The 17,676-nt window shown below is 37.4% G+C and overlaps 1 protein-coding gene and 1 non-coding gene across 15 annotated transcripts in view; one reads left to right on the forward strand and one right to left on the reverse strand.

Moving 5' to 3' along the window:
• HERC3 (HECT and RLD domain containing E3 ubiquitin protein ligase 3) overlaps window positions 1–17,676 on the forward strand; it is a 116,308-nt gene that overhangs the window by 78,793 nt on the left and 19,839 nt on the right. For 6 of the 14 annotated variants that reach the window (XR_010156637.1, XR_010156638.1, XM_054683188.2 and 3 more), the window contains 6 exons: window positions 4,815–4,904; window positions 6,449–6,619; window positions 8,592–8,735; window positions 9,660–9,826; window positions 15,244–15,310; window positions 15,725–15,807. Coding sequence is in view for 10 of the 14 variants with exons in the window: in XM_054683188.2 (XP_054539163.1) it covers window positions 4,815–4,904; window positions 6,449–6,619; window positions 8,592–8,735; window positions 9,660–9,826; window positions 15,244–15,310; window positions 15,725–15,807 (722 nt within the window). In the remaining 4 variants the exon portion in view is untranslated. Of the gene's footprint in view, window positions 1–4,698; window positions 4,723–4,814; window positions 4,905–6,448; window positions 6,620–8,591; window positions 8,736–9,659; window positions 9,827–15,243; window positions 15,311–15,724; window positions 15,808–17,676 lie in introns of all 14 variants that reach the window. The other 8 variants (XR_010156636.1, XR_010156635.1, XM_016951857.4 and 5 more) reach the window with 3 other exon arrangements.
• Window positions 13,351–13,457, reverse strand: LOC112209173 (U6 spliceosomal RNA). The gene has a single exon (XR_002943820.1). It is a non-coding gene; the product is annotated as a U6 spliceosomal RNA (small nuclear RNA).

The raw sequence follows: 17,676 nt of genomic DNA on the forward strand, positions 1-17,676 counted from the left end.
TACCCTGAGAAAACAAAATACTTTTTTTTTGAGACAAGGTCTGGCTCTATCACCCAGGCTGGAGTGCAGTGGCACCATCTTGGCTCACTGCAACCTCTGCTTCCCAGGCTCAAGCCATTCTCCCACCTCAGCCTCCCGAGTAGCTGGGACTACAGGTGCGTGCCATCATGCCTGGCTAGTTTTTGTATTTTTTGTAGAGATGGGGTTTTGTGATGTTTCCCAAGCTGGCCTTGAACTCATGAGCTCAAGTGATTCACCAGCCTCGGCCTCCCAAAGTGCTGGGATTACAGGGGTAAGCCACTGTGCCTGGCCAGGAAAATACTTTTTAATATAAATGAGTTAGAGTGTTCTAAATGGGCTGACTTGGGAAATTTAACATGGAGGCTAGTAATGAACTCTGTTTTCACTTTCAAATTTAGGAATTATTAAAAAATAAGCCCTTCTGTTTTATCAATTTATGAATAATTATTCACTGAATAATAACATTATGAGCGGAAAAATAAGCCTGATGAATTATTTAGGCCAACTGCTTTGTTTCTAGATGAGGAAATGGAAGTTAAACAATTTTTCCACTAATTTCATTAGCAGTAAAAGTCAATTCTTCTGATTTCTAATCTACCCTTTCTGTGACTTGATGCTGAATAAAATAAGTCTAACAAATTGTAATTCTTTTTTACTCTGAAAAAGAAGTTGCTCATGTTAAAATCTAGATTATTATGACAGTAGTCTCTGAGTAGAGATATTTAAGTAACTTTTACAATATTTTAAACTTCCTTTCTTTTAACATTTGATAAATATCTTATCAGATCTTGAATAACAGATGCTCATCTCTTCAATAACTATAATAGTTATTAAAGAAATATGGAAAATTACATGAAATTAGTATATGGCCTTTTGTGATTTTTGTGGAATTTTTTTATTGTATGAGGTACAATGCTATTAGAAATTGAATTTTAAATGTCTTGATATTTTGAAGTTTAATTTAAAATACTAAAGCTATTTCATATGTTATTTTTGTTTAACTACTTTTAAATAATAGATGGATTTTTTTGATGTGTGTTGGCATTTTTAGCTTGTTACTAGCTGAGGCTGTGTAGTATATTATTGAGCACATGCTCCAGTCAAAAAGACCTGGGTTCAGTTCCTTACTCTGGTCTAATGGCCATGGCCTTAGACAAGTTACCTAATTTCTATAGGCCCAGCATCCTCTTTTGTGAGTAAGAATTATAACAGATTGTGGAAATTAAATGGGAGAAAGCATGGAAAGACCTTGCTTAGCAGAGTACTTAGCATATAATAAGCCCTCAATAACTATTTTTCACTAAGCAGTTCTTGAGTACCTAATGTGTGCCATCTGCCTGCTAGTCACGGAGTGGAAACATGTATGGATATGGTGTCTACCTTTGCAGAGTGTTTAGCCCAGAAGCAGCAGTGAAAAATTGCAAAGGGATCTAACACATGTGTGCAGAAGGAACATTCTAAAGTGGCTGATTTTTACTCCTTTTAAAGAAGAGGTGGTAGTGGTTCCTTTACTTCAATCAGTAACTTGCCATTATCTGCACTTAAAAACCAAATAGCACAGAGTGAATGAGTGGTGGGCTCCTCTAGAGGGCAGCACAAGTGGGGAAAGTCAGTGCCACAGTGTAAATACTTAAAAAATAAAAGCTAGATAAAGCTCGACATCTTGCTGTATGTGTTAAAGGAGACGCAGCCAGGCAGTGTTTTGTCCCCAGTTATGAGTATTGTGCACGTGTGAGACAAGACAGGCACTAAGGCAGAGGAGGCTGTATTTCTTCTCCAGCACTGCAGGTGTGCGTGTAGTGCCTCCTGCCCCACTTGCAGCCACATTTAGGAGATGTTGACTTCGTATTTAAAAAAAAATGATATTCCCAATTTTTCTGTTCTATCCCATTTACTTATTCATTGCTTCTATTTCATATACTTTGAAAATGAGCTTAGGTCACAGTGCAGCCCCGTTTCAGGCAGGGAAACTTGAAATATGGTCCACTAGTACTTTACTAGTTTTAAGTCTGTGATACTCATTTTTGAGGAATGGATAGTCCAAGACAAGTAGCCTCTCAGGAGATAATCATGTATCTTATCAGTTCGTATGCATCCTTCTAGGTTATGAATAGCAATAGTGGCACAAAATCATGCAGATTTATTTTGTATAATATGGAAATACCAGTGTGAGTACAATTTCTAAAATATTCAGTATTCACAGAATAAAAATTAACGAAATTAAATTATTATATATCACATACAAAAACTTACAGACTTACGAAAAGTCTGTGGATGTATAAGCAGACCTTTGCTACAGATTCACGGCTTCTTTTGACTGAATACCGCTCCATCCTTTGCCTTCCTTAGAGTTGGCACTTCTGTTTTGTAAGGCTTCCATATCTTCCTGCCTGCCTTGCTGGCTCACCTGAGACTTCTCTAGACCACCAGCTCTGGGCAGTGTCTCTCTGGCTTTGGCTGTAGCTCCTAACTGAGGCAGTTTTGGATTTCTTCCCAGCCATCCCACTCAACAGAGAGAATGGTGACCCTGCCCTCAATTTAACTCCTCCCCTTCTCCAGTAGAAAGATAGCCCACTTCCAAAACTGGGTTCCTTCACCTCTGGGGTGTGGGAAGGGGTCAGGTGAGGGATGCTGAGAGGGACTACAAGCTGCCGAAGCTGGGTATTTAAGGGGTGCAGGGAGGCTCAAGGTGGGGGTTACAGGAAGAGGGTGGGGGGAGAGAGTCAGAGAACAGGAGTGGGACTGGAAAGAGCCAAGGAATACAGACAAAACTGCTGATTGATGTCTGAAATAACTGCATTACACCAACTAAAATGTCAGTATGTACTTAAAAATACTAGGTAGGCTCGGACTCTGTAATGCCAGAACTGTTTTTATTATCACTTCTTCCACAGTCACTTTTATATTTGAAATATCTAAAACTTTATCTTGCTTTACAGACCAACACACATTCAAGATCTTTCTTTTCCCTTGAGAATAGGCAGATAATGCTTTGCATAAACTAATCTCTTCTGAGAGACAGATTAGGAAATTCTGAATATTGGCACCAGTTTTAAGCCTACTTTCTTTCCCAGGATGCTTATATCTTTTGTAGGTACCTAGACTAGAAGATGACTTAGCTTTGTATAGTGCTGTTTTATGATGTGGTTTTGTTTTTTTGTTTTTAGTCATCTTGATTTCTAACTTCAAAGTAATTGGATATGTAGGCATGAGAGTGAGTAAGATTGGTCTGGATTATATATGCAGGATTTCATACCTGATCTCACTGGACTGGAATTGTTTCTTCAATTAGTGTTTCTCTTTCTAGAGAAATGTGCCAAGATCCCTGGAGGAACCTAGTTATAAAGGGTTAACAGGGTAGATTTTAATTAAAATTGCTTATAAATGATTTTATTTAAATATCCATAAGGACAAGAGGAGGCACATGCTGCTTATTCGCATTCTACTGCTATAGTACAATTATAAAACCAAACCAAATTTATAAATTAAATACAAACAAAACTCTAACAGCAATAAAAGGCCGATTAGCCTCATTGATTTTATGTGATGATCAAACATGTCTTACTGAACCCAAACCCTAGTTGCATTGTGGATGTGGCCTGCCTGCTGTCAGGCCCTGGTGCTTGAGTTCCACCGCCCATCTGGCTGGGATGACTCGCCTCTGTTTTCTCCTTCAACTGCTGTTAAACCATGTTTATGCAGCAAGCCAGGACCACACTGGCCTTTTCTTAGGTGCAGATGGAGCATCCACATGCCAAGACTGCTTCTCTCTTTTCTCACTACACCTGGACGATTAAATAATAACATGATGCCAATGCAGTTATTCAAACAAATGTAACTTAATGTGTTTTACTAATTTTGTTTAGGATATCATTAAGAAATAATATAGAGCACTCCCAGATCTCTGAGAATACACCCATGGTTTTCTTTTTGAGAATTCTTGCTACAGATCAACATGACCTATATTGTTGATTTTTTTTTTGTTTCTATTAAGTTAAGTTAATGTTTGTTACGTAACTTAACAAAAAGTGAAACTATAACATATCTCCTAGATGTCCTTCATTGTGGTTGTGGGTTTTTTACCATTACTCCCCTCCAAAGTTTATTCACAGGTGCATTCACGTATTGATGGAATGTGTTCTGTAGGCCAAGTACTAGTCTAAGTGCTGAGTCAGCGACAGCTTACTAGATAAAGTTCTTTTTAGAAAGACCTGAAATTCTTTCCAAATACTTGGTTTCTCCTAAGAGTAGCAGCCTGTGTGTATGTGTGTGTGTGTGTAGGAAGATGCAACATCATTTAACAAATAAAATCTAATTTGTATTGTCCACTTTACCCAACAAAAATTAACCTGTGAAGTCAAGGTTGTAAAGCTCCTGTTTTGGAACTAGATTGCTTATAAAAGAGAATTCTATTAATGCTGTGAATTGTGGAGAGTTAGTGACATGCCCTTTAACGGTCATAAGAAAATGTTTTTTAATTGCTTTTGCTCTTTTTCTCATTCTGTGGCCATCAAAACATCTTTTCCCTCAAAATTTAGTCAGCCATTCAAATGGTGTTAGTTCTATGGCCAGTAGTCAGATTGGTTCTGTGTTTTGTTATTTATATTTTACTTTTGGAGGGATTAAAATTCAGGTTTTACAATTTAAGTAAGAGACTTTTTATTTTTCTTTACACAGAAGGCTAGACCATCAATAATACAGGTAAATGATCCTTTTTAAATTTGCTTTTATATTTTTCCAGCTATACTTTCTGTGGAATAGTATAATACTGTCAATAATGTGCTTTATTCTAGGATACTGTAACACTTTGTTCCTACCCTTTCATCTTTGATGCCCAAGCCAAGACCAAAATGTTACAGACAGATGCTGAACTACAGATGCAGGTATCATATTTTAGAAATTATTTCCTCTTTTTACTGTGTTTCTCCCATTCTAGACATTCAGTTGTAATTTTTTCTAGTAGGAGAAAACATATTTGGTTGAAATTCCATTATAATTCTTAAAACTGTTTGAAACTTTTCAGTAATTTTGTGTTGAATATAACACACATAGGTGAATACACATTTGTGTAGATTAGAGATTGGCAAAAGGATGACTTAGTAAATGTTTTAAGCTTTGGGAACCGTATGGTCTCTGTTACAACTATTCAACTCTCTTTTAGCACAAAAGCAGTGATAGACAATATATAAATGAATGAGCATGGCTATATTCCAACAAAACTTTATGTATGTTGAAATTTGCATATTATATAATTTTTACATGTGGTGAAAGATTATTCTTCATTTAATTTTTTTCACCCATTAAAAAAATGTAGAAACCATGCCAGGTGCAGTGGCTCATGCCTATAATCCTAACACTTTGGGAGGCCGAGGCAGGCTTATCAGAGGTCAGGAGTTCAAGACCAGCCTGGCCAACGTGGTAAAACCCTGTCTCTAAATACAAAACTTAGTTGGCCGTGGTGGCACCCACCTGTAATCTCAGCTACGCGGGAGGCTGAGACAGGAGAATCACTTGAACCCGGGATGTGGAGGTTTCAGTGAGCCGAGATTGCGCCACTGCACTCCAGCCTGGGCGACAGAGCAAGATTCTGTCTCAAAAAAAAAAAAAAAGAAATGTAGAAACCATTAATAGCTCAAAAGCTAAGCAAAAACAGACAGAAGGCTGGATTTGATGTGTGGGGCCTCAGTTTGCTGACTCCTGACATAGAGAATTAAATGGAACTTGGGAATTCTTTGTTGAATAAAAACTTGTTATAGAGATTTACTTAATAATTTATTTTAAATACACATTTTTATTATAAAGTATAATTGATTTTGACAAGCCACAAAAACATTTGTGAATTAGCGGCTCAAATCCTCCACTTCCTACCATTGGTAGATACAGATACATAACTTCATTTATCTTTCCCTCTCCATCTCTCTGACTGTCTGCTTGTCTGTCTCTTTCCAGCTCGACTGCATCTATCTATATATATGTTTGTTTTCATGTTGCTATATCTGTGATATTGACAGTTTAGAGGTTTTCAAGAGAAAGAAACATTTTTCAAAGAATAACTCTTTTTAACAAGTGATTATTAGCTTTCTTTTCCTGCCATTTTGAAAGTTGTGGTTTTTACCCACTTTCTACCATGTTTCTTCAAGCATGATACTATTTTAGTATTAATCAGCTAGTTTAAGTCACTTTCCTGGACCTGATTATAGATCATATGATTCATAAACTGTTTTAGTTAATTTCTGTGAGTCCAGATTAGAAAGACTTGAGTGCTGTGTAAACATAAGTAACTTAGAAAATCTGTGGAAGTTAAGAGGGAAAAAAATTAACAAAATGGAGATGCAGTCAGCGCCCCCAAGTCCAGAAGCACAGCTGACTGCTCTCCCAACTCACACGTGTGCTCTGAGTAATTGCGTTCTTGACTGTGCCATTCCAGGTGGCAGTCAATGGAGCCAACCTGCAGAATGTCTTCATGCTTCTCACCCTGGAGCCTCTGCTGGCCAGAAGCCCCTTCCTGGTCCTTCACGTTCGCAGGAACAACCTTGTTGGAGATGCCCTAAGAGAGCTGAGCATTCATTCTGATATTGATTTGAAAAAGCCTCTCAAAGTGAGTTCCTTCAGGATATTCCTCTAAATACCTTCGCAATTTTTCTTTGAACAGTGTTGATTAAGCAGCAGTGATCTTATTAAAATTGTGGGGTGCAGCCATTCTTTCATTCATTTTGCAAGAATTTAATCACCTCCTTTTGTCAAATCACCAAACAGAACACTTCAATGTAACATTGGATAAAAATGCCAGTGGATTATTTGAAAGATTAGAGTGCTTTCTTTGTCTTCTGCTGTCTTTGGTGTACCAGCTCTAGCTCTATCAAAAACAAGCAAACAACAACAAAAACGAAAGCTTTGACTAATTACCACTATTAAGCTATCATTTAGGAAGATTGTAGATATCAAAGATTTAAGAGAAAGAAGGTAAAATAGGAAAATGGAAAGGTAGTAAAATCATCTGGGAAGCTATTGGCCTATTATGAGAGGCACACCTAGTACCTGTAAATTATTAAATGAAAAAAAATTTCTCTCTCCATATATCATGCATATTTCCAGGGCTTAGCATAATGTTTGGTACACAGTAGGTATTCCAGAAATACTTAGTGAATTATTTGAAATTGTTTAAAGTCATTCATCTTTTCCCTCAGACAACTTCCATATCCCTATTGCTAATCTTGTTATGAGTTCCACTTTCAGAAATGTAATAGGCATGAAATGAACTGATCGTCTCCATAATATTGTTACCCTTTCCAAAATTCCTAATAAGTAGCATCAGTCGTATCAATCTGCCTGGTTGTTCTCCCCAGAACTTCTGGGTTATATTTTTGACACAGCTTTTCTTTTTGCCCTGTTTTCAATAGGTAATTCAGGTGAGGCAGTTCTTACTTTGTAGCAGTATTCTTCTGGCATCTGTGTAATCCAGGTCCCAGTCTCTGTCCCATTTTTACTCTTGTCCTGCTCTAGGCAATCTTGAAGACAGCCACAAGTGTAAGCTTTGTTGAATGCTGTTTTTAGTTCTCTGCCCGAGTCATTATCTATGAAATGGGGATGATAATAGTACCCTATGCATAAGGCTGTTCTGAGGATTAGGTTTACAGAGTTTAACAGCTGGCATATAGTAAACTCCATGTCATTTGTTGATTTGCTGTAGTTGTTACTGTTGATAACCATTATGTATCCATCATGCCCACTTCCACTCCCTCACAGAACCCATGTCTGTGTCTGATTAGAATACCCTCTTCTCTTCTACATGCAGCAGTTACTTCAAGAACCCTATTGAGAGTGATTTCTCCCAGAAAGTGTTCTTTTATTCAAGTTAAATGAAAAATCATTTTTTTCTATGTGCCAGAATATTTACCTCTCATTATATATTTGACTCTTTAAAAATAAAAAGTATTCTCTGCTTCTTTTATGTTTGTCTTTCTGCCCTTAAGTAGATGGTAGACCTTTTTTTTTTTTTTTCTTTCTTTTTTTTCTGTCGGAGTTTCGCTCTTTGTTGCCCAGGCTGGAGTGCAGTGGTGCGATCTCGGCTCACTGCAACCTCTGCCTCCCACATTCAAGCGACACTCCTGTCTCAGCCTCCCGAGTAGTGGATTACAGGTGCCCACCACCACGCCAGGCTCATTTTTGTATTTTTAGTAGAGACAGGGTTTCATCATGTTTGCCAGGCTGGTCTCGAACTCCTGACCTCAGGTGATCTGCCTGCCTCGGCCTCCCAAAGTGCTAGGATTACAGGCATGAGCCACCGCGCCCAGCCAATAGATGGTAGACTTTCTAAGGACACATGGTAAATTTCTGACTTCCTTTGTATCCCTTGAAGCACCTAGTAAAAATTGTATGTATCTATAAGTACCTTGTTAAAACTTCACCAGCAATAATCAACAGACACACCTTGCAGTTTTCATTGCATCAGTGTGTATTCTTTGTTATGCTTTCCTTCCTTTGTCCTGAGTTTAGAAAATGGTCTGCTAAAAAGGATAAAATGTGTCATAGATTTCCCTGAAGCATTAATTCTATTCTATTATTTTAAGGTAATCTTTGATGGTGAAGAAGCAGTGGATGCCGGTGGTGTTACAAAGGAATTTTTTCTTTTGCTCTTAAAAGAACTTTTGAATCCCATCTATGGAATGTTTACCTACTATCAAGATTCAAATCTCTTGTGGTTTTCAGACACGGTAAGTAAGTGGTGTCACAATTAAACAGATGGATTACATTAAACTTTCTTTTTGTTGTCAGACCAATCCCCTAACTTCTAACTTTGCAAAGGGGAACGTAACAAGGATAATAATTCAAAATGTTTATAAGTAATTAAAATGTTTATCCAGTCTTCATTTATACTTGTTTCCAAGACCTCATAGTGCATTTTGTGAGCCTTCAGTCCCATTTCCATTTCTAGTAGGTAAGATCCAAGTCTTGTTATCTGAGAAGGGTAAAAGGAAACAGTGTGATAAATTGGTTTTGTGAAATATGGAAGGTCAATAATCAAATATGTCTGATTTTAATAACTATGATAATATATTATCACACATATATGCATGCACACTTTATTTTTGAAACTTCAGTGGGAGAGCTAAGTTTTTAAAGGCGTTCTATTTTCAATCAGACTGTCATTTACATTTTTTTCTATGAGAGTTTTCTTCCTAGATCTGCACCATACCAAAAGGTAGCCACTAGGCACTAGCCACATGTGGTTATTTATATATTATTTATTTAAAAGTAAGTAACAGCAAAGATTCATTTGCTCCATAGTACTAGCCACATTTCCTGTGCCTAGTAGACACATGCAGCCAGTGGCTACCATATAAGATGGGACAGAATAGAATGTTTCTATAATGGCTGAAAGTTCTGTTGGATGGCCCTGCTCTAGATGACTGTGAGCTGTTCTCTGTATCACTAGGTACAAATGCTTAACTCTGTCTACATTGCATCTTTAAGGGATAACAACTTTTGTCAGGGTGTTTCTTTGCTACAGAAGGTAACTAAATATTAATGAGACCTTTATTCTTTTATTTTGAAAATATTTTGAGGGAAACGGTAGAATGTTTGAAGGCCAGAAACATTGCATTTCTTTTTAACACATTTGTATGTGTCCTAAAAAGTGTTTTGTAGAGCACAACTGGTTTCACTTGATTGGTATAACCTGTGGACTAGCTATCTACAACTCCACTGTGGTTGATCTCCACTTCCCATTGGCTCTCTACAAGAAGTTACTCAATGTAAAGCCTGGCTTGGAAGACTTAAAGGAGTTGTCACCCACTGAAGGAAGGTACAAAGCTAAAAGGCGATTGGTATCTGAAACTGTTGTGGCTGCCTCTGGCATGAGGATTAAAGGTTGAAAATACCATCTGTACAAATCTGAGTTTATTGCATCCTGTGGTTAGACCCTGTTATGTGTGTTTTGTCTAAGATGTAGCTGTGCAGCTACTTGCTTGAGACATTGCCTGTGTTATCGGTACAGTATCGGTATCCGAGGGGTATTAGTTCCAGGACAACCTGCAGATACCAAAATCCACATGTGCTCAAGTCCTGCAGGGGCCCTAGAAGAACCCATGGATTGGAAAAGTTGACCTTCCATATCCTTGGGTTTTACACCCTGCAAATACTGTATTTTCTTTCTTTAATTAAACTGTTTTTGTTGTTGAGGCAGAGTAGATACACATATTTTGGGGGTACATGTGATAATATAATACATTATATAATTTGTAAAGTTCAAACCAGTGTAACTGGGATATCCATCACCTTAAATATTTCTCTTTATGTTAGAAACACTCGAATTATTCTATTTTGAAATATACAATAGATTATTGTAAACTATGGTCATCCTACTGATCTATCAAATACTAGGTCATATTTCTTCTATCAAAATGTAATTTGTGCCCATCAGTCAACCTCTCTGCAAATACTATAATTTTGATTGGCCTTTGGTTGAATCCATGGATGTGGAACATGTGAATATGAAGGGCCAACTGTATTTTATTTTTTAAACTGCCAAATAGTGTTTTGCTATGTGGATATGCCACATTTTATTTATCCATTCATCAGTTGATGGACATTGGGTTGTTTCCAGTTTTGACTATTATGTATAATGCTGCCATGAACATTTGTGCACAAGTTTTTGTACAAATTCAAGTTTTCATTTCTCTTGGTATATGCCTAGGAGTAGAATTGCTGAGTAACTCTGTATTTATCCTTTTGAGGAACTTCCACGATGTTCCCAAAGTAGTAGAGCCACATTTTTTAAATATTTATATTTATTTTTATTTTATTTTTTTTAAAATTATATTTTAAGTTTTAGGGTACATGTGCACAACGTGCAGGTTAGTTACATATGTATACATGTGCCATGTTGGTGTGCTGCACCCATTAACTCGTCATTTAACATTAGGTGTATCTCCTAATGCTATCCTTCCCCCACCCCCCGACCCCACAACAGGCCCCGGCGTGTGATGTTCCGCTTCCTGTGTCCATGTGTTCTCATTGTTCAATTCCCACCTATGAGTGAGAACATGCGGTGTTTGGTTTTTTGTCCTTGTGATAGTTTGCTGAGAATGATGGTTTCCGGCTTCATCCATGTCCCTACAAAGGACATGAACTCATCATTTTTTATGGCTGCATAGTATTCCATGGTGTATATGTGCCACACTTTCTTAATCCAGTCTATCATTGTTGGACATTTGGGTTGATTCCAAGTCTTTGCTATTGTGAATAGTGCCGCAATAAACATACGTGTGCATGTGTCTTTATAGCAGCATGATTTATAATCCTTTGGGTATATACCCAGTAATGGGATGGCTGGGTCAAATGGTATTTCTAGTTCTAGATCCCTGAGGAATTGCCACACTGACTTCCACAATGGTTGAACTAGTTTACAGTCCCATCAACAGTGTAAAAGTGTTCTTATTTCTCCACATCCTCTCCAGCACCTGTTGTTTCCTGACTTTTTAATGATCGCCATTCTGACTGGTGTGAGATGGTGTCTCATTGTGGTTTTGATTTGCATTTCTCTGATGGCCAGTGATGATGAGCATTTTTTCATGTGTCTTTTGGCTGCATAAATGTCTTCTTTTGAGAAGTGTCTGTTCATATCCTTTGCCCACTTGTTGATGGGGTTATGTTATTCTCTTTCTGGCTCTTAAAATTCCTTTTATTCTTGAGTTTCTCTGTATTGGTTTTGGGTCACATCAGATCAAGTATATAAAAGGACAACTTTAACGGGAGGGAACATCTTTTTGTAGAGAAGGGATACTGATGAAGGTACCCTCCATAAATGAGAGTATCCCTCTCATATAGGACACCAATACTGAGAAACTATAAAGGATGGGAGGACACACAGAGTGGAAGAAAAAACTTAGAAGTAATACTAAAAAGTGGCACAGGAGACCCAGACAGTGTTAATTTTTTGGTAACTGAAAGAAAAGGCTAGAGAGCAACAGAAATGTGTGTTCCTTACTTTGCTTATGTGGCTGAGAATTATGTATTTCAAGTAATGACTTTGGCTGATTAACTGGTGGCAGATTTAAATTCCACACTAGGACTTTTCTTTCCAGGCAACTCTTGATAGAATTGCAAGACTGGAGCTCACTAAAGAAGAAAGTGTGAATGAGAGCTAGTTATAAGAATGTATTCTCTTGAGAGCTAGGATATGATTGTTGTTGCCATAAACATATTCTTCTTTTAAGAGTACGTTTTTTTCATTATTCTTTAGTTAGTGTGACAGAGATAATAAAGTGTTTTTACCAAGCTTGTCTAACCCTCGGCCTGCAGGCTGTGTGTGGTCCAGGACGGCTTTGAATGCAGCCCAACACAAACTCACAAACTTTCTTAAAACATCATGAGATTTTTTTGCAGTTTTTCTTCTTTAGTTCATTAGCTGTCATTAGTGTTAGTGTACCACTGCTCAAAGAAATAAGAGACAACACAAAGAAGTGGAAAGAAATTCCATGCTCATGGATAGGAAGAATCAATATTGTGAAAATGGCCTACTTCCCAAAGTAATTTATAGATTCAGTACTATTCCCATCAAGCTACCATTGACTTTCTGCTCAGAATTAGAAAAAACTACTTTAAATTTCATATGGAACCATAAAAGAGCCCATATAGCCAAGACAATCCTAAGCAAAAGCAAAGCTGGAGACATTACGCTACTTGACTTCAAACTATACTGCAAGGCTATAGTAACCAAAACAACATGGTACTGGTACCAAAACAGATATATAGACCAATAGAACAGAATAGAGACCTCAGAAATAATACCACACATCTACAATCATCTGATTTTCGACAAACCTGACAAAAACAAGCAATGAGGAAAGGATTCCCTATTTAATAAATGGTGCTGGGAAAACTGGCTAGGCATATGCAGAAAACAGAAACTGGACCCCTTCCTTACACCTTATACAAAAATTAACTCAAGATGGATTAAAGACTTAAATGTAAAAACCCAAAACCCTAGAAGAAAAACCCTAGAAGAAAATCTAGGCAATACCATTCAGGACATAGGCATGGGCAAAGACTTCATGTCTAAAACACCAAAAGCAAGGGCAACAAAAGCCAAAATTGACAAATCGGATCTAATCGAACTAAAGAGCTTCTGCACAGCAAAAGAAACTATCAGCAGAGGGAACAGAAAACCTATAGAATGGGGAAAATTTTTGCAATCTATCCATCTGACAAAGGTCTAATATCCAGAATCTACAAGGAACTTAAGCAAATTTACAAGAAAAAAACAACCCCATCAAAAAGTGGGCAAAGGATACGAACAGATGCTTCTCAGAAGAAGACTTTTTTAAAAAAAATATGGAACGCTTCATGAATTTGCGTGTCATCCTTGCGCAGGGGCCATGCTAATCTTCTCTGTATCGTTCCAATTTTAGTATATGTGCTGCTGAAGCGAGCACAAAAGAAGACATTTATGTGGCCAACAAACGTATGAAAAAAAGCTCATCATCACTGGTCATTAGAGAAATGCAAATCAAAACCACAATGAGATACCATCTCACGCCAGTCAGAATGGAGATTATTAAAAAGTCAGGAAACAACAGATGCTGGCAAGGCTCTGAAGAAATAGGAATGCTTTTACACTGTTGGTGGGAGTGTAAATTAGTTCAACCATTGTGGAAGACAGTGTGGCAATTCCACAGGGATCTAGAACCGGAAATACCATTTGACCCAGCTGTCCCATTACTGGGTATATATCCAAAGGATTTATAAATCATTCTACTGTAAAGACACATGCACACACGTATGTTTATTGCAGCACTATTTACAATAGCAAAGACTTGGAATCAACCCAAATGCCCATCAATGATAGACTGGATAAAGAAAATGTGGCATATACACACCATGGAATACTATGCAGCCATAAAAATGAATGAGTTTATATCCTTTGCAGGGACATGGATGAAGCTGGAAGCCATCATTCTTAGCAAGCTAACACAGGAACAGAAAACCAAACACCGCATGTTCTCACTTATAAGTGGGAGTTGAACAATGAGAACATGTGGACACAGGGAGGGGAACATCACACACTGGGGCCTTTCGGGTGGTGGAGGTGGGAACGGGAGGGAGAGCATTAGGACAAATACCTAATGCATGTGGGGCTTAAAACCTAGATGACAGGTTGATAGGTGCAGCAAACCACCATAGCACATGTATACCTATGTAACAAACCTGCACGTTCTGCACATGTATCCCAGAACTTAAAGTAAAATAATAATAATAATAATAAAGCCAGTCTAACTGGGTGAAAAAAAGTAAAGATGTGTTTTCTTCTATATATATTTTATCTGTGTACTAATAATAAAACCAGACTTACTTTTATGTCTCTTCAGTCTCAAAATATTTAAAAAGAAGCTCTTTTTTCACTGGTTAACGTTAGGGAGAAGGTGAACAACTATGACAGTTTTCTTGGCTTGTGAATTTTTGGAGTGTCTGAAATCAATCTTTTAAAATTATATTGTTGTTGAAGACAGCAGTGTTTTATGCTGAGTTACACAGAGATAATGTATTTTTATGGACACATTTGGCAGCTTGTTATGCCTGTGCAGTGCATAACCTCTCAAATACAACTTCTTTTCCTCTCTCCATCTCTTAAAAAAAAAAAAATTAGTGTGAGTGTATTTTATGTGTGGCCCAAGGCAATTCTTCTTCCAGTGTGGCCTGGGGAAGCCAAAAGATTGGGCACCCCTGGTCTTTACCATATAGAGACTTCTGCATTAACAAGTAAGCCATTAAGATTCCTCAGTGGATGTGGTGACTTTGTGGCTTTTTAAATTTTGTCTGATGGAAGGATTATTTTACTAATGCATAAGCCGGTGAAGCTGGCTGGAGGGCCCCTGCAATACCATCTCCTCATTTATATGTATACACACACACTTGCAAGCTACACCAGAGTTAAGAGGACACAAGTATGTCAGATTAAAAATCCATCTGATTTTCTTTTCAAGTCTAATAAGATTTGTCGGTAAGAAGAGAGAATAATTAATGAATGTTTTATAGGTCTAGTTCCATAATTCTCTGCAAGGTGTAGGTACATGATTTTCTGTCCGTCCGGATTTATGTTTATTCCAGAATCTTCTTTCGTAGTTTTTCCTTGGAAATGGTCTGGACATGTAACTGAAGTAGAAACACTGTTGCAGCAGTGTCTGACTTGCCACTTTTCCTTTTCTGTCATTCTATGATTAGGAGTCTCCAAGAACTTTTAGATTACCCCGGGGAGGATGTGGAGGAGACTTTCTGCCTCAACTTCACGGTAAGAATTTCCACAGTTTACTTAGGATTGTGGCTGTCTCTCTTACCATCTTTAGAGTGATATTTAACATTAGTCCTTCTTCAAATCATAGAAAAAAGTCAGAGACTTCTTTGAATCAAATTATTTTAGTCATAGTGTCTTGAGTGTTACAGGGGTTCAGTGAGCGTGTTGAATAAATGAATGAATGATTAATCTGTTATTTATTGCATTTATTGGCAACTCCATGTCCTAAAACAAAAGATGTTTTTTAACGTGCTAATGTTTTCTGACTCAAGTTCTGATTATTCTCCCACTAATTTTCTGTAATAGTCATGAAACTACATTTGTTCCTAAAGCCTCTCTCAGTCATTTGAGTTCTAGAAAGATGAATGGTTAACAAAATTGAAATATTTCTTTTTTCCACCTTAAATATAGATCTGCCGAGAAAGCTATGGAGTGATTGAACAGAAGAAGCTGATACCTGGGGGAGATAATGTGACTGTGTGCAAGGATAACAGGTTAGTCCTGACCTTGGACTGTTGCAGATACTGCTACTTCATATTTCTGCAGTTTTACATTTAAGACCAAAATAAAAATTACTTTTTAATATTAATACCTTCTTCAGAGGAGGTAAGTAAGGGTGATAGGGCAATAATTTACAGATTTTAAATAATTTTTAAAGCAGAGCAAGCACCCGGCCTAGATTCAGGAGATGACTGTTTTAGTTCTAGAGCTGCATCTTTTTGGCTTTGACTCTGAGCAAGTTACGTAAACTGGTTTCAGTTTTCTCATCTGCCAAATGGGGATTATAATCACTGTCCTCTCTACTTCATGGGATGGTTGTGAGAATGAAATGAGATAATTCACAGGAAAATACTTTGGAATGAATGAACTCCCAGCATCTAGCACAGAGTTTCTAGTATCTAACAGAGTGCCTGGCACAAAAATACTCAAAAAATATGTGTTGAATAAATGAATTTTATAAAGGTGCTTACTATCACTGCTATTTTACTGCTGAATGATTTGTCATAGAGTCTGGATCATAACAACAAATTCAGGTACATTTGATTTTTCAGGATGATTCATAATCTCTGAGTTAACTCTTTAGAGGAGAGAAGATACTCAATTTTGCTTACTTTTATATTAAATTATGCTAATCTGCATGAAATCAATTTACTTTACAAACACTGAGTGCCCACTGTGTGCCAGCCATAGTGCTGGGTATAGAGGGTGAATAACTTCTATCCTTAGAAGCTTGGGATTAGTTGAGAAGGGTCAATGTATGGAATAATTGCAATAGAATCCAGTGTATGTGATAGAAGTTGTAGCCCAGGTGCCACGGTACTAGGGTAAGAGGCTACAACACTTTTATCAGACACTAAAGAATGCAAGTTGGAGGAAACATTTTAGGCACCAGATGAGTCGGGACTCTCCAGTTTGACACATGATAGAGAATGTTGGGTACTTGTGGAGTGGGTACTGGTGTACGGATGAAGGGAGACTATAGTAGCATCAGAGTGGAGGTTATCAAGGCCTTGAACGGCGCTTGGAGTAGAACATGATTGGTTTCTATTTTAGAAAGATTACTTTGGGGGTCATGTGGAAATAGACCATGTGCAGGGATACCCATTAGGTAGCTCAGTTAAAGGATGTTAACAGCCAGAATGAAGGCAGTGGGAAACAGAGTTGGTTATATAACCAAGTAGGAGCTAGTGTCTGATTATATATGGATGGTATCAGAGAGTTATATATTGATAATAATGCTGAGGTTTCTAATTCAAACACTAATAGGAAACAGAGTCTATAAAGCAGGTTCAAGGGAAAGTTCCATTTTGAATATATTGATTTTGATATGTCTTTGTGATACCCAGGTGATTGTGTTTAGAGCAGAAAATTTATATATCTCAATAAAGAAGTCTTATATGAATATTTTTTAATTAGTTATGTGAGCCTCAATCACTATTAAATTTGAGGTCGCTTACAGCAAGAATCAACAAGAAAGAAGTGGTGAAATGAAAAACAAGAGCAAGGAAAACGTAATTTCTTAGAGGAGCTATATAAGTTAGAATAAAATGCAGACTCTTGAGGATTTGAGCATAATTTGCACATAGGCTAGCATTGAAACTTCCTGGCTTAAGGAAAGAACAGGTAGGGGGTGGGAAAGGTGAGAGAATGACAGTCTTTCTTTGGAAGCCTTTAGAGAGGAAAGCAAGGTTTCATTTAAGCTATGAAAAAAGATACAGATGTAGAGAAACTAGATGCTGTTTGTACGCATGCAGGAAAATTAAGTAAAACTCACTCTGGACTTTTATTGGCTTCTTCCTCTAAATAGTTGGGAAGATGCAATTGGAGATCCTATTAAATTCACTCTATCCAAGGGATCTATC

Source organism: Pan troglodytes, chromosome 3 (genome assembly GCF_028858775.2).
Source record: "Pan troglodytes isolate AG18354 chromosome 3, NHGRI_mPanTro3-v2.0_pri, whole genome shotgun sequence".
NCBI classification, from domain to species: domain Eukaryota; kingdom Metazoa; phylum Chordata; class Mammalia; order Primates; family Hominidae; genus Pan; species Pan troglodytes.